Source organism: Raphanus sativus, chromosome 1 (genome assembly GCF_000801105.2).
Source record: "Raphanus sativus cultivar WK10039 chromosome 1, ASM80110v3, whole genome shotgun sequence".
Classification (NCBI taxonomy): Eukaryota; Viridiplantae; Streptophyta; class Magnoliopsida; order Brassicales; family Brassicaceae; genus Raphanus; species Raphanus sativus.
In genome coordinates, this window is record NC_079511.1 from 22,886,221 (window position 1) to 22,913,367 (window position 27,147).

A 27,147-nucleotide genomic window follows, 5' to 3' on the forward strand; every position below is an offset into this window, starting at 1 on the left:
CACAAATACCTTACTTCTTATGGTCGGAATACCGTAAGAGGCGGGAAATGAATGTATCAGAAGTCCGTTTACGACTGCCGGAACGGGAACACTTAATTCACTGCTAGAAAGGGAACACTTAATTCACTTTATTTTGAAAACAAGACCAGTTTGATATTTGCTAATGTGTCATTTTTAATCATGTCAGTTTTTGTTATTTCTAGTGTGGAAAGACCATTGTTTCCCATTGTTGTCATCATATTCTTCTATGATGTAATATGTTTCAGATCAGTTTGAATAAAACAGTGTTAAAAAAATGTAAAGAATGTGACATGCCCATTTATTCAACCACTTTATAAGATTATATATTACATGACTAGGACCTAATAAATTATTTACATTGAAGAGAACATAGTTTATTATCAAATTGAATCAAAAGAAATGCAACTTAGTTGAAATTTTACAAAGCCTATTTACAATAGAAATGCACAGATGACCCATCTCACCAGAAAGGGCACCACCTGCAAAAGAAAAAAAAAAAGACAAAGAACCAGAAAGTGTTTATTCGCATTCTTTGCCTACGATAATTTATTCCAGAATCTGTCAAGTCTGTGTCAATATTAGATGGCTTAACATATCTCACAGCCAAAACAGAAAAGCAGAGGAGTGGAGAAGAACGTACCCAACATAATTTTGACAAAGATTTTCATGGGAAGTGGCTTGATCGATTAGCTTTTGAACCTGAACTTTCACAGACAAACCATGTTCTACTTCATGAGAATCTCCTCCGAGCAAGTTATTGTGATCAGCAATGGGATTGCTTGGACTTGCAGACGTGGAGAAATCACGGCCTGTGAGCTTATTACTCATACGTTCCATTACAACTACTGCACGCTCGTTCAAAACCTCATTTGCATCTCCAAGCATATTCACAGCCTGACACAATCCAACAATCAAATCAACAAACAACAAAAACAGAAAGATTATGAGGAAAACATGATATATAGCAAGGGAAAGATTTTTAAAAGAAACCTGAAGAATTTCTTTCTCTCGAGTACTCCTTTGAGGCTGAGGAAGGTCTATGTCAGCGGGATCTTCACCTACTTCCTCAGGTTCAGTAGGACCGTTGGGATTATTATTGTTACCGAATTGAGGGACTTCATTGAAATTGAAAAGACGCCAATTGATTAAAGGATCATGCACAAACGCCTCCATCATTGCCATTACACTGTCTTTGTTGGTTCTGAGAACTTGCATAACATTTTCGCATGTCGAGCGGAAATTTCCTTCGATGCCACTTACTTCCATTGCTTTGACAAGCATTCTTGTCAGACGGAACGGAACCTAACATAGGTTTTTAACCAATAAAGCTCTCTCCTCATATCCATTTTTTATACCCACAATTGTAGCAAACAAGTATTATGAGTAAACCACTATAGTTAATACCTTTTCAGGAAACTTCTCTCTATTCATAGATGCCTCAAAACAATCTCCAAAATCAATATGCAAGATTTTACCACTGCAAAGTTGAAACTATTGATAAAGAAACAGAACAAAAAGTTGGAGCTTTTATCTAATGTAAACCTTTTCTTTTTTACTTGTATGTACCTGTGTCTATGTAGCATGAGGTTACTTGGGTGTCGATCACCTAATCCAAGAATATAACCGACCTGACACAACAGTAATGCAAAAAGGTCAAACATGGGTACATTTTTACTTTGATGCTAACAAGTGGAGAACAAAGGATGAAAGCAACCACATACCATACTCATAACCGCTAAACTTCTAGTATAGTTGGTTCTTCGCTCCAGCCATACCTCTGACGACCGACTTTTTAACCAGAGAACCTACCAAGAAGGAGATTTGAAACAACTTAGTATTCCATAATAGTTAATTTACCCATACTAGAAGTTAGAAATTTTGAGTACCCTGGACAGATCATTTCCCTCTGTGTTTTCTAGAGCATACTCAAATACTTCAATCTTTGCTATGAGCGGCAGATTGTCATAGTTTTGAGCAAAACTCAACATATGTTTGTGTTCTTGATTAAGAATGATCTGGAAATTCAGAAAGGCATATAGGGTAAGAATCAACGTAAACTGCAGATAGCTTCAGAATAGAAAACAATGATGACTACAAGACGAACATTTCGCGCATCTCTGTACTCTCGAATAAGATGGTGAAGGGTATCGCAGTTCGGAACCCATCCGATGAGTCCACTATTGGGAGATAGTGGTATTACTGAATACCGTTGGATGGACAGATCTTTTTCTGCTGTTTTTCTGGAATTCTCGAGCAAAGTGTTCACCAAACCAAAAAGCTGAAACACAACATAGAGGAAAGAGATATGTGTGATCCTGTGGTTAAGAATATACTACAACTGATTTTATTTTATCTTTTTGAGAATCACCTGCATAACACGCTCATCTTGCCTTAGATCTTCATGTCCCTTTAACAAAAAGGCATAGTCCTCACCATCACTTCCGTGAATAGTCAACTTCCGTGGTCGTTGTTTTGAGGTTATGACAACAAGTTTGCGTGAAAACGACGATATTGTCACAACGGGGGCATCTAATTCAGAGAAATACGAAGTATAGATGTAAGTAAGGAGGCCTGGGTTAAAAACACAACATATCAGCTCAGACGAACTTTAGCAGCTCAATACGTTACCTGCAAGATATGTTCCAGGAACAGCTAGCTCCAAGTCACGGCAGAGCAGCAGTTCAGGAGAAACAGACTATCCAACATGTAATGTGACAGTCAGATTAGAACCGAGGTAAAAAAGGGAAAGAGAGAACCAATGGAAAAGAAAATATAATTACTTCCAAATCCAATGTCGTGAGACTGGCCAGCTGTTTGTCAATCCGTTTGAAAACGTGATAGTAAAGATCCCAAGCCTAAAGAAGATAAACAATTGCAAAGGTAAATATGTCAGTTCCTGTCCCTTACCTAAGATGACAAGCAAGAACTCAGCTACAATTTTGTTTTAAAATTTCGGTCACCTGTGTTAGTTCAGCTTCTTGTAAATTGTTCTTGTAATTGATACAGCATTCATAGGCCTCCAGTAGTTCGTGACGGTATGCCTGCATCAACGATAACCTAACTTTAGTTGATGATATGAAAAAACATAATTAAGTTCACATATGAGAACAGAAACTACAGCTATTCTCTGATTCTATCAAGGGCATCTGATAGATGTAAGCCCTTTAAACACCGGAAAAATAACCTCGGGTTACATGGCAAATAAATTGGGTGCTACTCTGTGCTAGAGAAAGATGAAATCACAAATAATCCAAAGCCCCTGCAACTGTAATAATAACACTAATATATACCCAAGTTCCAAAACCTGGAATGAACCCACCTCTATAAATGCTCTCTCTTGTATGGTCGTATTGTCCTTTCTTGCACCTTCTTCAAGCATCTCATGTAATGGTTCAAGTACTTTCAGCATTCCTTCAATGTTCTGTTCACCAAAATACAAGCGACTAGCTTCTTCTAGAGCTTCATGCCACATTTCATGCCAAAGTATAGAAACCCTGATAAGTTCATGTGATACAAGTTGGGCCTGTTTTTTTGGTTGCGGGAGTAGAGGAAAAGGGTCATCTATTAGCTCACTTCAAATAGAATATTTCAAATAAATCGACAAAACAAAACACAAGACGATGAGTACTAACCTGATCGACAAGTGCACCACTGTGCTGGCGAACTTTATCAACCACCTCTTCAGCTGCAGCTTTCCGAAGATTGCTTATTGATTTACATGCAACTAGAAGGGGGTACATAAGTGCCTGACAACATTTGGAAGAAAATAGTCAAGGAAAAACTATACATTCCAGAGTTAGTAGTACTTTGTATGGCACTTAATTAATGGTAGAGAGACCAAATGTCTGTAATACCAAATCCAAACCGAGTAAGTACATTTGCGATCAAAATGACAGACAAAAAGTTGATTATGTTTTTCAATTCCCATCATAAATTGGTGATACAAATAAAGGTTTAAAGTTAAGATTAATGGAAAACTGCAAACCTGTGGGTGGTTTTCTCCTATGCGGATGAGAAGAGACTGTATCAGTTCCCTCACAGCACGATTATTTGAATGTATCCTAGCAATTATTTGAGGCAACACAACAAGCCATGTGTTGATGCTGACATGAGTGAATCCTCTTTCCAATGCTGCTTGGACGTCAGCCGTAGCTCCATGGTTGAACCATAACGTGAGAAGACGCAGTATGTCCTAAGGAAATGGGACAGAAAGGAACAATAATTATTCAACAAGAGCAGGACAAAAAGGTATAACTTAATGCAAGTAAAGTAAAGAAAAGAAAAGAAAAACACGCTTTGGTAAGTAAATCATGGAAAAGCCATGGAAGCATGGACGCTTTACCTGTAAACTATCATCAACTCCTTTGGCATTAGCTCCACATGCTATTGAATGAAAATATCCAGTGACTGCAGCAACAACGAACTGGGAGGCAATTTGACCTCTTGAAATGTAATGAGACATCACTGCCGTATTGAATAACGCCCACGTGTGCCATGCCTTAGCCCATTTAGGAGCATAGATGGTAGATTTGCTAAATGCCTCAAGAATTTCTGGAACAGAGCATTATATTACTTAGGTGTTATGGTCAGACAGTTTGACTACACTTGCACTGTTAAAAGTAACTACAATTCACCTTGAATAGACCCATCATTCAATCCGGGAGAGAGTGCCCACTGCCATGTTCCTAGTTTGAGATTTACACGTGCAAGAAGTGGTACATTTACGCCCTTACTAGATACCATACTAGCCAGTATGTCAGATTGAGGATGTGGCACACTTGACAGTTCCCTCGTCAGAATCTAGAAACAATTAATTAGATTGAGGGAATAAACGGCATTGCCATTTAAGCAAAACATGGCAAAATGTGAGAAACAGAATAAACGCAGACAACGCAAGTAACTAATACGAATATGCATACCTGCAGCTTGGTAAATGCCTCTTTGCGCTTATGTTCCTCTCCAAGTGACCACTGGTATTTTAGGTATCCAAGCATCACTTGTGGAGGTCCATGATATTGCATGTTTTCTGGCGATACTTCTGGATCAAACTAAAAAAACAGGAGGTCCCAAATCAGACAAAACAGAAAAAAGCTGGCATAGAAAATCTTACAACTAAAAAGCAAAAGGGCATACTGGCAAAAGCTTGAGAAGAGTAGACTTCGCCTGACTAATCCTCCCACTTTTCCGACAAAGCGAGGCAAACTTAATCCAAGTTTCAACATCTTCTGTAGGAGGTAGCACAAGTGCCCGAACAGCCAAAAGCGATTGCCACACCTGAACAGTATATAAAAAGCATTAAAAGTGGGACGATCATAAGAGTCCACTCCATACAAATGTCATTAAGTTTTGAGTCTGTAAACGAAGCTACTTTCTTTATAAATCAAAATATGAAAAGTAAAGAGAAAAATAAAAAATCAATAGAGCAATAAAATAAAATACCACATGACTTGTCATTCATTACAGTGGTTCAGCTAACATTTAAATACCAGAAACAATTTACCTCCACATTACGCTTAGATCCCTGAATCCGCTGAGTCCACATGTTACGAATTAGGGCTCTCCGTTCTTCAGCAATGGTGTTTCCCACAGGCAGCGTACAATATTCAATTACCTATTACATGAAGGAAAAAAACACAGAGATAAGAAAGATTCGTCATGTATATGTTAATGCATAATATGATCAAATTGAGATCTTGGCCGTTAGGGAAGGTGGCCAGGAGAAGAGATCTTGAATAAATTGAGATCTGACCTCCTCTAGTTCTGAGAGTTGCTGGACACGAACCATATTGCTGTAAGCACGCTCATAGCTCTCCAGAACCTGCAGACTCGCAATTATAGACAAAATAGACGAAGTAACGAACAAATTTTCACTCGACATGAGAAATACATTAGAATTAAGAAGGCAACCATAGCGATTACATGATGCTTTTACATACAGGTACCAAACGATAGCATGACCAAAATGTTGTCTACAAATCAACAATGCAACTAGTATGTTTTTAATATTTTTGTTCTCTACTTCCAACAGACCAGGACATTATGGAGAAGGCTAGCTACAAATATCCTTGCTACTTTACTTTTTATCCCTTATTCACAAAAAATGATGCATAAAAATTATAAACATAGTTAGCAAGTAAATGCTGATATGATTTATGAAAAACTTACCAGCGCTGCAAGTTCTGTGGCAAGGCATTTCCTAGCTCTTTCAACATATTCCCGCGCCTCATCATACTAAAAGGGAAAATAAAAATAACCAAAGGCACGCACTCACATAAAATAAGTGTCTGCAAACACTTTTTAAAGAAAATCTGCTATGATATAAAGCACAAAGTATAGGTATACGTGTATACCTTCGCCCTCCGAACTAACAGAACAGCCCTGAAGAATGTGCCATCCCTGCTTCCATCACCACTAGAAGAAGGGCTTGCTAAACCCCTAAGCTTTGTTTCATCGCCATCATCTAACCGAGACACATATTCCGCCATTTGATCCCACTCTCCCATATTCCACGCAGCATTTGCAGCCTAGAATAGTCACAAAAAGACACAGGACATCCATGTAATAATGTAGACGTATCACCGAATATAGCAAAAGAACAAGTAACCAACCAATGGTGCCATTTCCAGACGAGCAGATGGCTCAGCTGGACTCCAGTATTCTTTGCAGAGATTGTTGAGCTCTTCCCATCGTGCAAGTGCAGCGAGACATCTCATTTGTCCTACATTATGGTCAATAAGCTAAAAATTCAGGACATTATATTAAAAGGAAGAGAACAACACAACAAAACTGTAACAGAAGTATTAGCACTGGACAAACATCCCAAAAGTTCGGAGAGAGCAGCCATCAGCTTATGAAACCACCTAAGATACTATTAAAAACTTATAAAATCAGAGAAGATAAATGGCAGCCTTCACAAAAAATATGAAAAAAAAACATAAAAAATATCTAGATGAGTAAAAGGCTTCATGTGGATAGGTCTGGAGCTTAAGCATGTAATTTTGGTTCTCCCAAGAAGTGTCTCGGAGCGAGAATGTTACGAATAAAAACCCATAATTCTCTATGCATGCTAGCTACTCACAGCCCGAAAATACATATCGACCCCAAAAAACTCATAAAACCTCAGATTTCACTTCCACGAAACAAAAAAGTTATATGCAAACAAAAAACACACGAGATCCTCCCAAAATTAGTCTTGGTTACCTAATGTGGCTTCTAATACAAGATGAGGATTAGATGTTTGCGATGCCTTCAAAGTGTACGCCTTCAGTGCATCATCCCATCGCTGCAGCTTCTCATACCTAGTAACAAACTCTGTTACTGTTTTTGACTAATTGGGATAAAATAAACTAGTAACCACGCACAAGCTTGTGTCTGCACGACTATCTAGCAGAACCGGAAGTAAGTGTATCAAGATCGAAAAAAGTCTTGTTACCATGATTCTTTTAATTGAACATCAAGATGTTGTTGAGCATAGGTCAGTATGCCGACAGCAGCCTATGAAAACAAATCCCAAGTAATCGATAATGATGACAAATAACAAAAATGGAGAAGTGGTAGAAATAGGGTTAACGTACCTCGTGCTGGTGTAACTGATTATTTATGTGTATAAGAGCCTCGACTACAGCAACTGGGTTGGCATCCATCCTCCTCGACCGTGGACCTTCAAATTCCATATCTTTATAATGCAATGCTTTGGCAAAAACACGGCACTGTAAAGTTGAAAACGCACCATTACCGAGAATTCCAGATGAATGCTTCAGATGAAAGGACAGAAGTGCAATATCATAGGAAATACATGACGCAAACCTTTTCAGCAAGAGCCCCCAGGAGACGGATATCAATGGGAAGAGGCTTCTCATCATGTTCCATAAACTCTGCCTAAGAAGAGTATTGAGAAAATCAAGTTCATGTGACAGGACCAAGCAACAGGATCAAACACAGAGGTAGGTTCATTGTGATTCTAAATGTGTGACTCTTTATCCAACCTCACGTAACATAGGTTAACGAAAACAGCTCACGCAGAAACTCGGATACTAGTGTTACTATAAGATAAAAAAAAATCTACGCATCATGTATCCAAGAACGCTTAGAGATTGTTCAGGTGAAACAGAAGACGTGTTTTCCAGTAAAAAGACTAATCAGGTAGAACTACTAAGCAGTTTTTTGTTTCCAGTCTAGCAAGACGTAGCTAGCTCTTAACTAAACACACTGTATTCGCCTAGGCTGGAAACATTAGTACTTAATTAGTAAAACCGTAGTTACGAAACATGCATGAGTTTCTAACAGTTTAACAAAGAACGTACCAAATTGAGTAGTGTCGCCAAAATCTCAGGAGGGATATTTGGAGATGAAAACGCCATCTCCAAGCTCCTAACTAACTTATTTTGGCTAGGCTCATTTAGCTTTGCCCAGCAACTGACAAAACCAGCGGCAAACAATTCTCTCCCGACAAATGGCTGCAAAACACGGTCATTAAAATGCATACCCTTATAAGAGAGGAAAAGAAAGAGCATCGATGAAACACCTGCAACTGAGCAAGTTTTGCACAAGTTCTTAATGCTGGAGATGGGGACTGTTTAAGTAATTCAATACTAAATTGTCTCATCCATTCTTCCCAATCTTCCTTGGTACTTCGTTGAGAAGCTTCTCCAGCTGTTCGTAGTCTACCATCATTAACCTGTTAGACAGATCGTAAAAAGCAAATAGTAACAGTTTACCTCCTTCACCAAAGAAAGACTACAGAAACCTTTACAAGAGGATTGTGTTAGAACGTGCACATATACAGTTTATTATACAAACTTATTGAAGCAAATGAATGTACGTTGTCATAAACACTAGATAGATAGACATCAATCAACAAAAAAGAAGCAAACAGTTTAGAAAGATCAGCCTTATTCAGCTAAGCAACCCTACTAGGCAATCACTAATAATCTTTGAACTAACAAGGGCAGATACAATGAAGTCATACTAATAAGCCATCAACTAGAAAACTACCGACCAGAAAGTTCTACAATGTTAACAGTACAATAAGAAAACTTTTTATAACAAAATTTTAACACAGGGAGGATCTGTGTGTATAAAACGAACAAAACAAAGAGTACCTGATGGTTTTTGTCGTTTCCTTCTTCAAAAGGATCGATCTCATTCTCAAATAAAGGATCCCTGATAACCTCCACTGGCAGTCGCCTACTTAACTGTTGAGTTGCTGTTGTAGCTACAATCAATGGTTCACGTCTCCGGTAACGAGCATGAATTTCCTCAAATTCTTTATGCTGCGAACATAATGTTCAGTTAAATGTTACAGACAAGTATGTAATAATATATATACAAGAAGGAAATCTGTTTGCGTGCAAGCTATGATAGAAAATACACGACATGTGAATTTAAAGCGTTATTATATGTAAAAGATAGTAAAAAAAAAAAAGACCCGTAAGCGGTGCTTCAACAAGAGCTTGTGAATTGATTCAATGAATATGGTGAAGTCCTCTCCAAGAGCATGAGCCAAACAGCATAGTGCGTCGACAGCATCCTTCCGCAACTCATCATTTTTCCTGAAAAGATAACAAATATCCCATAAGAAAATTACAAGTGAAACATGAAACGACACTTCCACCAAAAACTATTCAGTCAAATCGATAATGGTAAATAAAATTCCACGACATAAGGAATTCTTACTTGCATCTGCAGAAGAGTTCCAAAAGCAAATTAATCGGGCCACACAAACTTATAACTCAAGAGTAATTTAAACCAATCATTGAAAAACAGATTTGTAACAGTAAGCAATCACAAAATGAAAGATAATGATAATAACTAATTTTCTGATAATGATAATAACTAAACTCTTTTCTGATCTTGCCAACTTTAGGATGTTATGGATGTCTCATTTCAAATCCAATATTCTTAACTGAATGAAACCAGTCATTTTAACCCAGATAGTGGTTCAATGTCTAATTATAAAACAAGCATGGTAGAAAGACCTTATGAAGAAGTAACCGATACACTGTTTTCTATGTACAGACAATCAGCTTGCCAAGAAAAGCACAGATATGTTTTCAAAGAGATCGATTACAATTGTTGAGCTTTTCAGTTGTCTTGAAAAAGAAAATGGAAACTCACCCATCTAATACTAGCTTCAAGTGATGCACAAGAGAGGAGATATGACCAGTAACCTGAAGGTATACGGATAATTAAAAGGTATAACAAGAAGATTAATATGGAACATTTCGAAGGATCAGAAACATAAAGAACTAAAATAATAAATCATTTATCCAACAGCTACTAACCTGAACACATGGGATTACTCTTGTCAAAGTTTTGATGGCATCACGTCTTATAGCTACAGGAGTATCTACCTTGAACAATCGAATAAGGGCAGGGAGGAGTAAATGCATGTGCTCATCAAGTGTACCTGCACATATGCACTCTAAGGGTCAACCAATGTATGAAAATAGAAACTATAGAGTAACAACTTGACTATTTAAAGATCATATATATACAAAAAGACTAAGTGGATGCCAAAAGAAGAGAAGGTTTTCTGACCGCCAAACACTTCGAGTGTGTGGAGAATATCAGGAACATATATGTAATCATTACACCGCTCCGCATCACCTAATACTTGGATGAAACATGGAAGGATGACTGGAAGGTAAGTTCTGAATTCATCATTAAGTGCCAAGCAAAGATGTTCCAATAGATGCAGAACCTGGTGATCAGCAATTTAGACAAAGTGCTCTCCGTAACATATATGCCCATAAAGCAATAAGTAACACATCGCACTCTAGATGCATACAACTTACCGGAAGACCACGAGAGGGGCGTACAGGACCTGGCAAGGTGAATGATGACCATAATTCAGAGACTAGTAAGAGCAGCTCTGGCAGATACTTCCGTATGTGCTGTACACATATAGCATAACCTAAGAGTTACACACAGTCATTCGTATTTTAACCATTACCTACAGATGTTAATGTGGATATATACCTGGCGCACGATGGAAACAAGAGTCCCAAGACCCCATGTAATAAAGTCCTTTAAGTTCTCATCAGAAGTGCGAACAGTGTGAAAAAGCTCAGGTAAAACCTTGAAGACAGATTAGCAAAACGTCACAGGATGCATATAGTGCATAAAAAATAGCAGCGCGTATTCAAAGTCACTTTAACTAAAGAAAAAGTTGAGAAATCTCAAATATCAGATGGCAGAGTCACCACGCAATACAAATTATACAATTTAATTGAGCTTGGAAGTAACGTAGTAGACATGCGTATTCAAAATTAAGGAAAACACAGAAAGTTTCGATAGTATTTCCATGAAAGATATCAAAAGGTAAAACGGAAATGTCACTGATTGAAAAGCTGCAAGAAATATATACCTTTGGCAAGTAAGGCACGCATCCCAATCCCATTGACTAACCTCGCAAAACAAAAGTGCAGTAAAGTTGTAAAGTGTTCATTTTAATTCCATCACAAGTATATCCTATAAACAATCAAAATGGCTTTAGTTACCTTGAAAATGATCATCAAAGACCTAACAACCCTTTTGTGGTAACTAAGAAGTGATGGATCCCTAAGAATTCGCATAAGCGAGTTGATAGCAACCTATAACGAGGAAAGTAATATGAGCACAATTCAGACTGCAGTTGCAATGGATTAAGAACTACCGTTGAGTAATAATCCTCAGATGTAGCAAATGATGGTCGTAGTTCCACAGGTAACTCATCAATCAATGGAATAGGTTGACCTGAATCACCAGTACCGCGAGGAACTTCACCATGTGATCCTGATAAACTTTGTTGGTTACGTTTATGCACATGAGGATCCAAAGCGCCAATAATTCCAAGAACCTGTAGATAACCAATGTTTTGACATAAGCTATGTTCTAGAACAGTCTAGTTTAGAAATTTATTTCTCTAGAAACTACCTTGAGCACTTCTCGTCTGGTAGACCACACCAAGTCACCCTTCAGCAATTTCAAGAGTAAGCCAAGCAACAACGGGTATTCCTTGTATGGAGTCACAACATACCTACATTACAATAGAAGGGAAACCATAAATAAAATTGCAGGGAGGATTGTGAATTTCTGGAACCCCTTTGATATTGTAGTAGTTATATGCACAATGTATAGCACATGTGTTCCAAGCTACTCAATACAACTTGCAAGTTGACCACCCCACTACTCACAAGCATGTCTAATAATACCTCGTCAATATCAACAATACAGTTAATTATATATATGCAGCATAGTATACAGGTAGTGGTACTCAATCTTTTTGCATGACTGAGATAACAAGACATTGCAAGTTCTGGCACAAACAAAAAAATTATATCTCCAGGAATAATAAGCCTCTCATGTAAGACGAACAAGAAACAATCACAAAGATCTGCCACGGATAGAAGGCCTGCCTAGAATTTGATAACTTCTAGCGGACAAACATGTAACGAATTCTGTAAACATCAACAGCCTAAGGATAGCGCAGGCTCCTAGCTAGTCAATTAGAAAAACATAGAAGAAGCCCCGTATTCATGTCAAATATTCACTTGCAATACATTATTTCCATCTAGTTCAACTAGGCTTCCAACAAATAAGATAGTGGCGTTTTCTTAGTTTACAGGAAAAAAAATAGCATGCTCAAAGTCACTTAGTAACACTATCAAATAAAATAAAAACGAAATTTAGTTCCTAAAGAAGGCAAAAGTCTATTACATACCCTGTACTTTGAACAACTTGACCAAGGGTAGAAACAGCCACCTCGCGTTTTGCTACAGCAGCTCCATCCATTAAAGCTTCAACAATCAAAGGCATTAGCTCAGGAATATATTGTCTCATTGCCAAGCCACCCTGAACAACCAACGGGAGAAAATAAATAAGAAAACAGGTGAGGAATATCTTAGCCAAACCCAACAAATAACAGATACAAAGGAAATAGAATTGACATCTTTCATTTAAAAGACAAAAAAGAAGAAAAAGAAAACTCGCTAAGCCATTCAAAATTATGAGTATGCTTTGCCACCACAGCTGGGAAGAGTCGAAATAAGAATGCAACTTCCACGTGCAGCAAAGGCACAGCTACATTTTACCGACACTTAATCGAGAAACCACAAACTTACTTACCACTCTTGCAAGATCTCCAACAGTTACGAGAACTCCAATAACAATATTATTGTTAGCGTTCACTCCAGTTCCTTCACTAAGTCTTGCAACAAGTGCCTGGAAAAATAAAAGAATTACAAACCCGTGAACTACAATAATAGGCAAATCATCTAAGAAGAGAAGAGAAGAAAACACAAAACAAACCTTTTGCACAGGAGCAACATATGGAAGAATGAGCCGTTCACAATTTCTAACTAAACAACCAAGGAGCTTCGCACTCTCTTCTCTGCACTTGTTATCTGCACTGCTGACGTTACAGTAGAAGTCAATGCAACAGATACTTGATAATAGGAATCAAATCTTCATCTAAGAACTAAAGAAATTTGCAGTTACCTCAGCTCAAGATCGGTTAACAGCTGTATAAGATGGCGACGAAGTGCTGGAAGAACATATGCTGGATTTTTTTCGGATAACCTCCCGGCAACTGAGATGGCATATTCTCGGACATCAAGATCCTGTTGAAGAGTGATTCAAATATACGAACAGTACATAAATAAACTGATAAAATAGGCAGGTGGAGTGAAAGACAAGCCCAGCCTTCTATCAAGAAAACAAGGGTGTAACACGGGTGCATTTCGTCACTCATTTCCCCCAACGTAATACATGCATTACATCCACAATTCAATGAACTAGGTTAACTCAGCTGCAGTTTTCTTGCCGAATTTGAATAATTAAGACTGTTTTGTGACACGAAAGAAGCTAAATAGTTGACCAAAAGTCCAGCTAAGTCTGGGTTTCAAGAAGTTAAATGATAATTAAGTAACTTCATTAATTCACCAAAACTGATTCCAGAAAGCAATACAATTCATTGAAGTTCCGTGATAAGGGTAATTAAGTGACTAAATTTACACCAAACAAGAAGCATCTAAGTGGTTTATAACAAAATAGAATCGTCGTATGACTTATGCTTTCTCTTCAAACAAATAACATATCCATACCTCATCATTTAAGGAAGCGAAAATAGCAGTCAAACTTTCAGCCTGTGCTAGATAATCATCGAAACATTGGTTTCCATATAAGGCAACGAAGATAGACTTGCGAACAGTTACATCAGCATCTGCAACAGCTGCCCTGAGAAGCTTCTCCACAATCTACAGAACCCAAAGCATCATCTCTTCGAAATCAGAAAAACTGGAACTGCTGAAAAGCAATAAGAAAAATATGTAATGAGGCTTCAGTATTTATGTAAAACCTCTTCCACAAGGCGCCTTCGTCTTCCCCCAGCTCGAGTTGACCTGGTTGAGCCATATTGTGCGATCCCAGATAAGGAATTTGCAACTAGCCTACAGCAACACAAAGCAGCATCTTTTCTTGTGCCTGCATCCTCATCATCTAAATAAACAACAACCGACTCCCGAGAAAATTCAAGAAGATCATGCCCCTGCCAGAAATAAGAAACCCAGTAAATAAGTTTCATATTCTTTAGAATTGTTATCGGCAAGTAGCACTGACCTTGAAATTGAAACGAGCCAGAGTCTTCAGTGCTAGTTGAATTTGTGCCGAACAACTAGGGTCACTAGACTGTGGTATAATGCTAACTGTACTACCTCGGACCTCGGTGGTAACAGGAGGCTCGGTTTGAGAATAATGAGATCTTGAAAGAACCAATGAAATGCAATCTAGAAGCCGATCTTGTACCGTTGGCAGTAACGAAGGTATGCTGAGACCCAAACAAATTGTCAAGCATTGAAAGTATACTCATCAATGCAAGTAACAACAAACTTCTGCGGTGTAACGTTTACCTAATGGTTATATGATCAAGAGCTTCAACAAGTGTAGAAGAGAGACCAGAGGAAAACATCACATCTAGAAGATCTCGAACATGAGTTTCAACGGTGGACCCCATTGCCTTTGCGATATTACCAACACAAGCCACAGCTTCAAGTAAAGGTCTACCTTTACGTGGAGCAATCTACATGGAAAAGATAATCAAAGGAAACCTCTTTCTATTTCAACTCACAGAGAAAATACTGAACACAAAAATAAACAGATTCAGAAAACCAAAGTGACCCACCGCTTCCCGCAGATGAGACGTAATTTTCGGCAAATAGTGGATAAGCTCACCATCCAAAGCACCAGCCATTTCCCCAAGGGCGATGAATCCACTGGCACGTTCAGACGGTATTTTTAACACGGTAAGAATGTGATTCATGCATATCTGCAAGAAAGGAACTCATATCACGGTCTTCCGCATAGATTTTGATTTCAAAGAATCTCTCAATCACCTACCGTTAAATAATTTGTAACAAAGCGGTCACGAAGAAAGTGAGCAATGCGAGGCAGCAACGAGGTGATGCTAAGGCGAACAAGGCGATCACGATGTTCAAGGAATCTGAGGACAATTTCAGCAACTTCTCTGTACCTAGACATCATGAACTCACCAGTATTCCTGTACAAGAACTCTAGCATTAAGTCATCAACCATAACACCAGATGTACCATTAAACATGGGACAGTGGGACGATTGTAAAGGATGCCTAGAATTTTACCTCAATAGTTCACCCACCGCAAGTAAAGAACCATGAATACTATGGACCGGAGCATTACTACCCAACCCATCCTGTGTAGCTTCAAACATTCGATAGTACCTGCAAAAGCCAGATGGAGAGAAGATCAGTTAACTTGATTTTATATCATAACAAACAAGTAAAACACAATTGCTACATTGTGTTGGCAACAATATATTTATAAACTTTGTAGAACGTTAAAGCAAGACAATCATTTTATGGTACTAAACACTTAAGGACACTTAATCATTTTCAAGGAGAAAGGAATACGAACCATTGTACTCTCCATCGAGTCTCCCTTTTCTCGATAACACGAAGGCAAGCACGTAAAGCCTCAACAGCTCGCTCTCGTACTTGCAACTGGGGATCCCTTAGTGCAATCCAAATCGCATCCACAAATAGAGGGACATGAACGTTAAATACAGTAGATGCATTTTCTGCCATCTCCTGCAATGCACCAAGAACATACTCCAATTTATTTGTATCTAACCAAAACAAAAACAAAAACAAAAAGGCATGAGGGTGTTCTAAAGGACAGGATACCTTTAAAATTAAAACAGCTGCGAAACGACGATGTTCCACCCTATCTCCGTGAAGCCAATCAAAAGCAGTTTTCATCTGTGATAACAAAAAAACAAACATACTTGAGCACCTTTAAGCTGAACCAATGATAGAAAGGCGAACGAAACAAAATTGTACCTGAAACTCCACTTCATCAGAGGTCATTGCTCCACCTGCCCGGGCAAGGTGCCCCAACACTCTACTAGCAAGCACCAAGATTTCAGGCTCACGCTGCGACTCGAACACAGTCCTCATGTAACCCGCAAACCTAGACACATTTGTAGCATTCTCACCAAATCCAATCTCCGTCAACCCATCGATGGCTCTGAGTCCACCCATGTTTTTAGCCCCATCCTTGCTCTCAATTAGCTTGGCAATCCTGTCATACAGTTGCTCCATGAACCTAGAGGAGGCCTCACCGCTGAGATCACGAACTGCTTCCTCTACATGCTTCCTAAACGCCAAAGAGGCTCCCTCCTAATATAGCAAAACAAAGAAAGCAAGAGACTTTTCTTGCTAAAATTTCGATTCTTTCAGATAATCCAAGAAAGCAAGAGACTTTTTATCTTCAATGATCAAGAAAAGAAAGAATACTTGGCAATGTTACCTTGGGATTACCAATGGTGCAAAGGTCGGCGATGACCCGGTTCAAAGTGTCGAAGCTTACGCCGCCAGAAGCAGTAGCTGCAGGCCCACCAAAGCGGTGCGATTGCGACGGAGAAGCTAGGGATGCAGACCGTCCAGCCGCAAAAGACTGCGACGACGAAGACATCGATGAAGGTTGTCCAGTCTCAGAAATCACGCAAAAACCCTAAATCTAACCCCTTTTTGGTTCAACAAGAGTGGGTATTAGAGAGAGTATGTGCAGAGGAAGAGAGAGAGAGAGAGAGAGAGAGAGAGAGAGAGAGAAGCGGAGATCGCAGGAGAAAATAAGATTTTTTCTTTTTACAAAAATCAATTCGCTTTTTAGGTTTTATTTTGTGCAGGTTCTTTCAGGCAATGCAAATAAATAAGAAATAAATAACTGTTGACAAAGTAAATAAATAACTGAATGAAAGGTCTCACTCACAAGGAAAATAAATGTTATGATGTGTATAATTTTTTAATATATATCCTAATTGATTAATAATTTTATACATATATCGTAATAAAAATATATTGCAACTCTCTCAAATATCCTTTTTAAAGTTTTTGTGAAAAAATAGGTAAAAAAAATTGTTATACTTTTTTCTTTATAATACTAGATGATTTATCCCATAAACTATATTTGAGAAGTGATTTGTACATATGTCATCACTATAATTACCCGCAATAAAAAATGATGACATGGCTTAAAAGAAATATGACATGTCATCGATGTAATTATGACATGTAAAATTTTTTATATTAAGATTTATTTTTTTGGTAAATTTTTTAAATATGGTAATGACTATTTTCTATATACGGATTCATATTTTTTTAAAAATTCGTAATATAATAATAACTAATAAATTTTATATCAAAATATTATTTTTCTACAAGTATCCATTTTGGTAAAATTTTAGAAATATGGTTATACTAATAACTTTTCTATATCTATTAAATAATATAATTATATATAAAATAATAATTACGAATTTAATTTTTCTCATCAATTTATGAATCATATTTTTATTATCAAAATAAAATGTAGTTATAATTATATATTTATCAACTTATATATGTTATTTATATTAATGTGTGTATTTATTATAACTAATTTAAAATAAAAGTTAAATGAATAGAATATAATATGAATAAAATAACTCTATAAATTTTTAATTATTATTATTATTACAATTTAAATAAAATAAAATTAAAAAGTTAAAGTAAACTTGAATAAATAAAACTAGAAAAATTACATTATAGTTTTACTTTTTAACTAATAAAATTTAAATTTAAATACTAAAAATTAAAAATTTGTTTTTATAAAAATGTTTTTAAAATTTTTATATCTGCGCATGGCGCAGGAAAACTCTTAGTTTAGATATATTTAGATAAGTTCAATTCATAATCTAGATAAGTGTAAGTCTTATGTATATATATATACAACTCTAAGTCATTCTAGAATTCTACCGCGTGCTAACAAAAAGTGCACTAACTTTTTTATTTTCAGATATGGTGATGCGAATCTTCGTAAAGACTCTTATAGGCAAGATCACAGTTCTTCACGTCCGAAGCTCAGACACCATTGGCAACGTCAAGGCAAGGATACAGTATAAGGAAAGAATCCCTAGGGACAAGCAGGTGCTTGCCTTTATCGGAATTCCTTTGGAGGATCACCGTACCTTGGCTGATTACAATATCGAAAAAAACTCAACTGTACTTTTGGTTATTGGGTCGGCAAGAATTATGAGAATCTTCGTAAAGACTCTTATAGGCAAGACCATAACTCTTAATTACGTTCTAAGCTCAAAAACCATTGGCGACGTCAAGGAATCGATACAATTTATTGAAGAAATCCCTAGAGACAAGCAGAGACTTATTTTTGGCGGAAAACAGATGGAGGATCACTGTACCTTGGACGATTACAATATCCAAAAAGATTCAACTATACACTTGGTTTTGGGAGGATTATTTATGCAAATCTTTGTTAAGTACTCTGCAGACAAGACCATAGCCCTTGTGGTCCAAAGCTCAAGCACCATTGACAACGTCAAGGCAATGATAAAAGATAAGAAAGGATTTCCTATCGACCAGCAGAGGCTTCTCTTTGCCGGATATCAGATGGAAGGTGGCCGTACCTTGGCTGACTACAATATCCAACAAGACTCAACTCTCCACTGTGTTCACAGGTTGAGTGAAACTATGCTTTTTTTCATAAAGACTCCTCTTAAGGGAAAGGGAAATATCATAGTCCTTGATGAGGTCAAAAGCTCAGACACCATTGAAAACATCAAGGCCAGGATCCAAGATCAAGAGGGGATCCCTACGCACAAGCAGATGTTGATCTTTGCCTATCAACAGCTCGAGGATGACCGTACCTTGGCGGATTACGACATCTGGAATGAGTCAGTCCTTCGCGTCCATTTTTTACGGTGTCCAATGCAAATACTTGTGAGAACACTCTCTGGTAAAACCATTATCATTGATGTTGACAGCTCAGACAGTGTTGCGGATGTAAAGAAAAAAATTCAAAACAGGGAAGGGATCCCACCAAACCAACAGAGAATCACTACGTCTGTTGGTAAGAAACTCGAGGATGATCGCACGCTTGCATATTATAACATCCAAAAGGAGTCAACACTTCTCCTTTGTTTTAAATTCCCATAAAATAATAGACTTTATCTATTCGTTTTTCTTTTTCTTTTCTTGTTTTTGGGTTTTATATTAAACTTTTTCTTAAGGACCATGAAACTTGATCGGATATTTGAACTCTGATATGTCTTTCACTGATCTGATGATCACCTATTCAATAGTGATTAAAATACAAAACAGAAAACCCCAGATGCCCCTTGGTAGGGGAATCATCCTCCGGATATGAGGAGCCTACTACTCCAGCGACAAGGGACATTGAATCGCCAAGCACGGCAGAGATGATGAACTGCACGGCCATTCTTGGATCTTGTTGATATATTTTTTTTTTTGACAGAAGGCTTTCATATTAAAATGCAGAAAGAAATGTAAAAATTTTACAAGTCCATAAAGCTATAGTCTACCGGCCCACGGCCATAGATAATTTAACCTATACTAGAATCCATAAGAAAAGAACAATTGAACCAAAAGCCCAACCAGTGATTTGTGTTTGACGGAGAATACGAGAAAGAAACCAAAACGACATAAGTGATCCGATCAAACCCAGTCTTGCATAAGCGCGGAGGAAGTCGCCGGGGAGGAGAATCTGAACGCCAGTATCTTATCATTGATCTGTCTATCCAACAACCTTAGTATCGCATCAGTCGGTCGAAAGTGATTCCAATGAAGTCTGTTATTCCTTTCCGACCAAATCCAATAGATTACAGCTTGCCATCCAAGTAAGGTGAGTTGCTTTCTCCATCTGTTTCCTGTTAGATTTTGCAACTGCAACAGACAGTTCTCCCATTGACATTCTGGTTGTAGATGACACTTTGAGGCCACTAAAGACCACAGGATCCACGAGAATGAGCAGACAAACAGCGTCAGTTTGGAGTCCCCAGCCATTACATATTTTTGTTGATACATATTTTTGGAAAACTTTATGAAATATGTTTTAATAAACTTTGATATATTTTTTAAAAAAATCATTATCACAGTACAACAACTTAACTTACATCCCACTCCAAGAAATCAGGACTTATTCAATTAGATATTAATTTATTAAAGTTTTAAATATTTTACAGAAACATTAAATTTATCAGTTAACAAAGCACATGATGTTAAAATAGAGTTTAACAGGGTTCAGTTGAACTTTTAATAGAAATAAATTTTCATATAAATTCATTTAGTTTAACGGATTTTAAATAGGTTAATTGATCAAAAATATTTATGAAATGTGATTTACTTAAAATTTGTGAAGACCATATTATATATGTGTATATTATATATATATCTATTTATATAAAGTTAAGTTTCCTTCCCTCCTGGGCTATCCACGTATGCTTCCACGTCATCAATTCAAAGGCTACTGTCTCGACACGTGTCCTACTATTACAAAACTCTGCGTTTTATTAAAATTCAGTTTTACCAATCGTCCCAATCAGACATCGACGAGATCGAGAACATGATGAACGGCGGATTCCAATCAGGTTCGGAACCGTCCTCTCCACATGCCCACCTAGCCCGATCGGTCCCTCAATACCCGTCTCATCCTCCTCTCCCTTCGTCCAATCCAACCTCCCTCCGCTTCCGCCGTCTTATTCCTCTACCTCCCAGAAAGTGACACCCGTTACAGCCCCTCCGTCGCTTCCGCCGCCAGGTAACATCGTCATCTCGAAGGTTCCAAGACGATCGGGGGGAGCGGATTCGGGTCTCCGCCGAACACGTTGAAGGAGCCGGTGTGAGATACTGTGAAAAGGGATCTGTCGTGTGTAATCAGAAGCTGGTGGTGTTTCCGAATCCGAATAGCAAGGATCCTGGAGGTACTTTGTGATTGGGATCTGTGGAGACCGTTTTTCTTCATTGTGTTCTCGGGGCTTACGTTTTCATGGTCTGCCTCCGTCAAGAAGGTAATGAAAATCTTAGCTTTAAAGTTAAAGGTGGCATCTTTGTTGATTTGGGAGTTTCTATAGAATGATGCTTAGTCTAAACTCTAAGGCATCCCTAGACAGTGCACTGCTGTTAGCTTTTGATTTAACACATAGAACTTGAGCAATAAACAACACAATGTGGTGCTCTCTGATATTTGTAATTTTGAGTTTCATGGCTCTCTACTGTCTTGCCTGAGCAGTCTATTATCCGATATGCAATTAACCATATTGTAAAGTTTACCATTAAATGTTGTAGTTACGTAAGCTATTAATAATTCATAGGAAATTCCGTTCACTGATTTTGCTAACTAACCATTGGCAAATGCTTCTGTAAAATCCTTAGGACTGTTTGTGTTTGGATTTCACGTGTATCTCCAAGCCTAGAAATTTGCCATAACTCACATGCTTTGCTTTTGATTTTGTTAATTATTACGCATCATGGCATATTAGAAACTTCTGTTCATTTATGTTCAATGTTGTATAATCATTGGCATGAGGAGGCCGATAACTAAGAATTAGGAGTTTGTAGCATGAGTATAGATAGCTGCAAAATCTCTGTGCTGTTTTAAAGAAAATCTATTCGCAAAATGTTGATCTTTTTCCTGCTTCGGTACTTCCACAAACATATTATAAAACAATTGTTTGTTTTTCTCTCCTCAAACATTCATCTTCTGTCTATTTGGCAATTGAAGATTTTGCATTATTTTTGTGTCGCTTCAGGAGTTTTGATTTATAATTCATTCCTCTTCAACCTATAGCTATGTACGTATGGTGCTATCATTTCTGCTAATGAAGTATCAAGATCAGTTGCTCAAAAAAAAAAAGAAGTATCAAGATCTTTAAGTTGATGTGTCAGATCTTTTTGGTACTGTGTACCCAACAAACGCAGAAACCAGGAGGGTTACATTCTGAGTATGGTAAGTGGAGAATAGCGACACATGTCTCGAATCCTTGCCAGGTATCCATGTCAATGAAGAAGATCCAAGGTTTTAAGACTATTTGAGACATGTTCAAGGAGCTTAGGAGCTTTGCTGCGTTTCCGGAGAATCAAGAAGTCATTGGTCAACAAGATGACGCTCATTATTGGTGTATTGTAGAAAGAATTCTTCCTGGTGAAGTCAAACCCCAAGATGCTGTGAAGACATTCTCAAGGAATTCATGGAAAATACTTATTGAGTCTGTTGAAAACTAACGCACAATTTGAGCCAAATAGCTTTCGATGACACCTTTTGTACATTCTTCCATGATTCTTATCACAGAGGAGATGATTTTTTTTTTTTTGGTCAAAGAGAGGAAACAATTATTTAAATAGATATATATATTATATTTAAATATTTGGTGTTTACCTCATCAGTTATTCATCAGTCATATGTAATAGATTTATATTTAGCTTAAAAAAAAATTAGAAAACCAAACAAAAAAATTGACATATCCATTTGAAAACTGGTTTGTAGACTCGAACCACAACATAAATTTTAAAATATATTGTATGTATAACATAATCATTTGTAATAATATATATTATTTTAAAATGTTTTAAATTATTGAATTTCATAATTTTATTAGTTTAAAACTCTAATAATTTATTCAGATAACATAATTTATTTTCTTCTTAATTATAGTAAACAAATTATATTCATAACAAACAGTATTAGGTTTTTATGTTTTTTTTCCTGAACAACAGGTTTTATGTTACTACGTAATTTTAATTGTTTTTGTTATAATGAATAAATCATTCTACTTGCATCATTTAAATTATTAATTTTAAATGGAAATGTATAAAGTATTTTTTTAAATTAAAAACAAATAACTATATTTTGAAAAAATAATCTACTTACTATCAAATTCAATATAGAATTAAGACCAACATCAAAGTAAAACAATTTTTATTGTGAAAATATTTGATTTTTAAGTGATAAAATAAAAAGTTAAAACAATAGTAAACAATGAAAATAAATGCTGAATTAATTGAAAAAATCAATAGAATGTATTTTTTTTATTCATTAGCTTACCCTAGATACACTGTATGTTTCATTATATTGTTCGAAAAATCACTTCGCAAATAATAGTATAGATCCCACGTTTCGAAGGTGGGTTAAGGTCTTTTTAAAAAGCATCTCCAAATTTTTAGATAATATGGCTTATTTAGTCTTCAAGTCCAATAACATAATTTTTAACAAATATATATCTTTTTTAATAATAACAACTCATATTAAATATTTATTTTGATTATCTAAATTATTTATTAATCTACTTCCCGTCCGTAGGACGGGCTTATTCTAGTATATATATATATAACAGAACATATTAAAAATTATTTGTTCAAACATTTTTCAAAAGTTTTGTTCAATTTTCGGTGCGGATTGGATTTGATATTGGTTTTCGTATATAACATTTTAAGAACCGTTCGAATATATAGGCTATGTCTAATAGAGTATGAGATTTTTATTTTCGGGTCAATTTCGTGTCGGGTTTTTGGGTACAAATAATCTTGATTAATTATATTAGGTAACTATTAAGAAAATATAATATGTTACTAATTTTAAGAATAAAATTTAAAAATAATTTCCGAAGTCATATAGTAAAATCTTTGGACTAAACTTATATCTAATTTAATAAAATAGATAATTTTTGGTCACTTTAGCCGTATGAAATCAAAGCTTCAGGTGGGAATCAATTTCCTGGGTGATTCTTCAATAACTATGTTGCATTATCACTTCTGGGCTATGACCCAAAAACACTATAGTCCCATGGGCTTATACGTTCTTTCCTTTCACACTAGACACTCTCTACTCTGCGTCAGTCATCGTCTTCACCACTTGTAAACCCTCGTTTCACGTTCCATGCCTTATTCTCTCTAAAGTGATGTTCTGTTCTTGAAACTAGATGGTTCCATGTCTTCTCTTAGTGAAAGCCTCTGACTTTTCCATATCTCTGCTTGTAAGCCATATCTCCAGCAATCTCTTCTCTTCTCACTGAAAAACCCTAACTTTAAATTGGGCTTGGCGTTTGCAACAAGGTAAATGCTCAAGCTTTGTTTTTCTATGTTCCCATTGTCTCTTCTCGCCTCTTTTTACAAACAAGTTGCTGAATTTGGATGTGTGAAGCAGGGATTGTGATGGATCTTGTCAGCAGTTTACCAGACGAGCTTCTTTGTCATATAGTGTCCTTCCTTCCGACAAAGAATGCTGTTTTGACTTCGGTTCTCTCAAAGAGATGGCTCAATGTTTGGAAACCTGTTACCAATCTTGACATTGATGACTCTGTCTTTCTTCATCCTGAAGCTGGTAAACGGTACAGAGAAGATATTCAAGAGAGCTTCATCCGGTTTGTGGACAGTGTACTTGCTATGCGAGGTCAGTCTCCTATCAAGAGTTTCTCCCTCAAGTGTGTAACTGTTGTCCATCCAGATGCTGTCCATCGTTGGATATGTAATGTGCTGCAGCGTGGTGTTTCGGACCTCGATCTTCACACTAGTTTCTCCGTGGAGAATCTGTATGCTCTGCCTGAGGAGATGTTCTTCAGTAGTACATTAGCTAAGCTGAAACTAAGAAATCAAAGCTACCTTTATTGGGATAAGTCTTCCTTACCAATGCTTAAAAGTCTTGATATTGGGTCTGCGTCGATTATTTTTTCGGGCAAGTTTGAGGAAATTATTCCTTCTTTCCCTGTGCTTGAGGAACTACGAATAGGTAATACGGCATGGGATGAGTTGGATGTAACTGTGTCAAGTGCGAGCCTGAGGAAGCTAAGTCTCGACTGCTCCGGTTGTAGAGGTTTTGTAAATCCAAGGAGTGTTTCTTTTGATACTCCAAATCTGGTCTCCTTAGAGTACTATGACTTAGTTGCGGAGGACTATCCATTGGTTAATATGGGAAAGTTATTGGAGGCTAGAATCTGCCTGATGATAACTGATGATCAGGTCAAGCGAGTAAGAGAGCCAAACAATGATTTGTTAGAGGCTGATGATGAGGTTCTCAAATTTGGCAATGTTGTGAAGCTCTTTTCTGGCATAAAAAATGTTCAGAAGCTTACCTTACCATCTGATAGTCTCGTGGTCAGTACTATTCTATAATGTTCTGCTTCATTCTGGTTCTAAGTTGTGAAACATTAAAATCTTGTTCTTGTTCTCAGGTGCTTTCTCTATGCACTGAGTCGATGCCAGTGTTCAGCAACCTCAAATTCTTAGGTGTTTGGAGTGTGGAGAGTCGAGGATGGCAAGCTGTGCCTGCTCTTCTAAGGAACTGCTCACATTTAGAAACTATAACCATGGAGGTAAAAATTGAAATGACATGTGTTAAGAGATGCTTGTCATTTACAGTAACCCTCATGTCTTTATATGCTTGCAGGGCCTAGTACACTCTGTAACAGATAGATGTGAGGATACTTGTCCCTGCATTGTTCAGGGAGACAAAGGTCGTTCACTCAGGTCTTGTCCAGTGAATAGGTTGGAGATTAGAGGATTCCTAGGAACAAAGAAAGAGATGGCCATGATAAAGCATTTCTTGGCCTACTTTCCGTGTTTGAAGAGGCTGGACGTCTTTACTGAACACATTTTGCCTATGCAGATTAGAAACCCTCAAGTGTATAGACGTATGAAAGAGATGTTCAAAGTGTACAACACTGTTGTAACAACAGGTTGTCGCCGAGTTGCAGTGTCCAGCTCCGGTGAGTGATCTCTTAGATAGGAAGTGGACAGCACAAGGACATATTTGAGTTTGACCAACCAATCAGTGATCTTGACACATGTTGAAGTATGTACGTTACGTTTTTGTAAACTGAGGTTTAATCCATGGTTTTGCTCCACCTAGAAACAGTTTCAGCTTTTGCTGTTATTCTGATTGCTTCACCAGCTGTCTAAATAGGAATATGATAATTATGTAACATGAGCAAACTAGACTAAGCAAAATAGTAATCAGAGACCTGAAGCAATTCACCTATGTTCTGTGTTCATCTTGCTTTTGTTTAGTTTAGCAAGCTGCTCTCTACTCTACCAATGTAAGCTTCCTAAAACACACAAACAGCTTATTTATTGGACTTAGCACGGGTTGGTTCAAGTTACTTAACTATAAACTATTCAAAACAAATTTAAACAATACTAGTACCTAATTTATTACACTGCAGCTTTTTATTCTTGTATATTCTATCTTATTATATAAAAAGCTTGGTTCTTGTAAAAGTGTTTAAAATTGTATAAATTTGTATTATGATTATCTAAAATAAATTATTCCATAGTAATTTTCCTTTCTTATATCATAACCATAAATATGGTAATTTTCCTTTTAAAAAGAATTTGGTGATAAATAGATTTTATAAATTATTTAATTAACAAATATGAAATTTTTCTTATTTATTGTTTGTTGATAATGAACCTTATATTAAAGCCTATTTAATTAAAATGGTGTCAATATAAATATTATAAACTAAAAAAATAAAATAAATGATTACATAGTACTTTTCCTTTTTTTATTTATACCAAGAAAAAGGAAAAGTAAATATATAATATATTTATATATTAATGATGATTCGTTAAAAAAAGAAACTCATTTATTATTATATATTTTTTAATATATAATTATTATAATTATTTTTTTAAATGGAAAATTACTATGTAATTAGTTTTTAACTAAAGTTGATTTTATTAGCTTAGTATATTTATGTTTAATTATGAGATAATTTAACACATATCACAATTTTAAATATACCATTATAATAATTAAATATAATATG

At 36.6% G+C, this 27,147-nt stretch overlaps 3 protein-coding genes and 1 pseudogene across 4 annotated transcripts; 3 read left to right on the forward strand and 1 right to left on the reverse strand.

Moving 5' to 3' along the window:
* Nucleotides 1-294: 294 nt before the first annotated feature.
* Nucleotides 295-17,152, reverse strand: LOC108863439 (serine/threonine-protein kinase TOR). Of its 2 annotated transcripts, none has more exons than XM_018637873.2 (56): nucleotides 16,842-17,152; nucleotides 16,373-16,711; nucleotides 16,217-16,291; nucleotides 15,948-16,120; nucleotides 15,656-15,754; nucleotides 15,397-15,556; nucleotides 15,182-15,325; nucleotides 14,910-15,079; nucleotides 14,620-14,827; nucleotides 14,360-14,548; nucleotides 14,106-14,258; nucleotides 13,501-13,622; nucleotides 13,312-13,411; nucleotides 13,129-13,224; nucleotides 12,725-12,855; nucleotides 11,938-12,040; nucleotides 11,678-11,860; nucleotides 11,523-11,615; nucleotides 11,390-11,425; nucleotides 11,002-11,100; nucleotides 10,818-10,916; nucleotides 10,561-10,723; nucleotides 10,305-10,429; nucleotides 10,138-10,190; nucleotides 9,449-9,572; nucleotides 9,123-9,293; nucleotides 8,546-8,698; nucleotides 8,325-8,477; nucleotides 7,828-7,899; nucleotides 7,596-7,730; nucleotides 7,454-7,515; nucleotides 7,222-7,319; nucleotides 6,630-6,739; nucleotides 6,372-6,545; nucleotides 6,187-6,252; nucleotides 5,771-5,839; nucleotides 5,522-5,632; nucleotides 5,155-5,295; nucleotides 4,941-5,069; nucleotides 4,656-4,821; nucleotides 4,364-4,572; nucleotides 4,007-4,213; nucleotides 3,654-3,767; nucleotides 3,341-3,544; nucleotides 2,982-3,062; nucleotides 2,802-2,876; nucleotides 2,650-2,716; nucleotides 2,390-2,550; nucleotides 2,126-2,299; nucleotides 1,908-2,036; nucleotides 1,743-1,826; nucleotides 1,588-1,649; nucleotides 1,426-1,498; nucleotides 1,012-1,323; nucleotides 662-915; nucleotides 295-500 (listed from the first exon to the last, which is right to left on the reverse strand). In XM_018637873.2, the coding sequence occupies exons 1-56, from the start codon at nucleotides 17,004-17,006 to the stop codon at nucleotides 482-484; spliced, it is 7,437 nt and encodes a 2,478-aa protein (XP_018493375.2). In that variant the 5' UTR covers nucleotides 17,007-17,152; the 3' UTR covers nucleotides 295-481. The 2 variants fall into 2 exon arrangements, with proteins under 2 accessions (XP_018493375.2, XP_018493366.2); XM_018637864.2 differs by having other exon boundaries at nucleotides 13,312-13,414.
* A 1,162-nt stretch (nucleotides 17,153-18,314) lies between these two features.
* On the forward strand, nucleotides 18,315-19,550 carry LOC108848766 (polyubiquitin-like). Its single transcript, XM_018622205.2, has one exon. It carries the CDS (start codon nucleotides 18,371-18,373, stop codon nucleotides 19,523-19,525), a length of 1,155 nt encoding a protein of 384 aa, XP_018477707.2. The 5' UTR covers nucleotides 18,315-18,370; the 3' UTR covers nucleotides 19,526-19,550.
* A 1,166-nt stretch (nucleotides 19,551-20,716) lies between these two features.
* On the forward strand, nucleotides 20,717-21,459 carry LOC130497675 (protein YIP4b-like; annotated as a pseudogene).
* Nucleotides 21,460-23,783: 2,324 nt separating this feature from the next.
* LOC108861324 (F-box/LRR-repeat protein At3g58930-like) lies at nucleotides 23,784-26,225 on the forward strand. The gene is made up of 4 exons (XM_056988086.1): nucleotides 23,784-24,436; nucleotides 24,528-25,474; nucleotides 25,552-25,692; nucleotides 25,767-26,225. The coding sequence occupies exons 2-4, from the start codon at nucleotides 24,536-24,538 to the stop codon at nucleotides 26,091-26,093; spliced, it is 1,407 nt and encodes a 468-aa protein (XP_056844066.1). The 5' UTR covers nucleotides 23,784-24,436; nucleotides 24,528-24,535; the 3' UTR covers nucleotides 26,094-26,225.
* Nucleotides 26,226-27,147: the final 922 nt, after the last annotated feature.

Excerpts from the sequence above, each read along its gene's own strand:
- LOC108863439 (XM_018637864.2), bottom strand. The coding sequence starts at position 17,006 with ATGTCTTCGTCGTCGCAGTCTTTTGCGGCTGGACGGTCTGCATCCCTA. Across the intron at positions 7,731-7,827 it reads TGGGGGCTCTTGCTGAAAAG|TGCCGTGTTTTTGCCAAAGC; the intron begins GTTTGCGTCATG and ends TCAACTTTACAG. Across the intron at positions 2,037-2,125 it reads AGTACAGAGATGCGCGAAAT|ATCATTCTTAATCAAGAACA; the intron begins GTTCGTCTTGTA and ends CTGAATTTCCAG.
- LOC108848766 (XM_018622205.2), top strand. The coding sequence starts at position 18,371 with ATGGTGATGCGAATCTTCGTAAAGACTCTTATAGGCAAGATCACAGTT.
- LOC108861324 (XM_056988086.1), top strand. The coding sequence starts at position 24,536 with ATGGATCTTGTCAGCAGTTTACCAGACGAGCTTCTTTGTCATATAGTG. Across the intron at positions 25,475-25,551 it reads TACCATCTGATAGTCTCGTG|GTGCTTTCTCTATGCACTGA; the intron begins GTCAGTACTATT and ends TCTTGTTCTCAG. Across the intron at positions 25,693-25,766 it reads TAGAAACTATAACCATGGAG|GGCCTAGTACACTCTGTAAC; the intron begins GTAAAAATTGAA and ends ATATGCTTGCAG.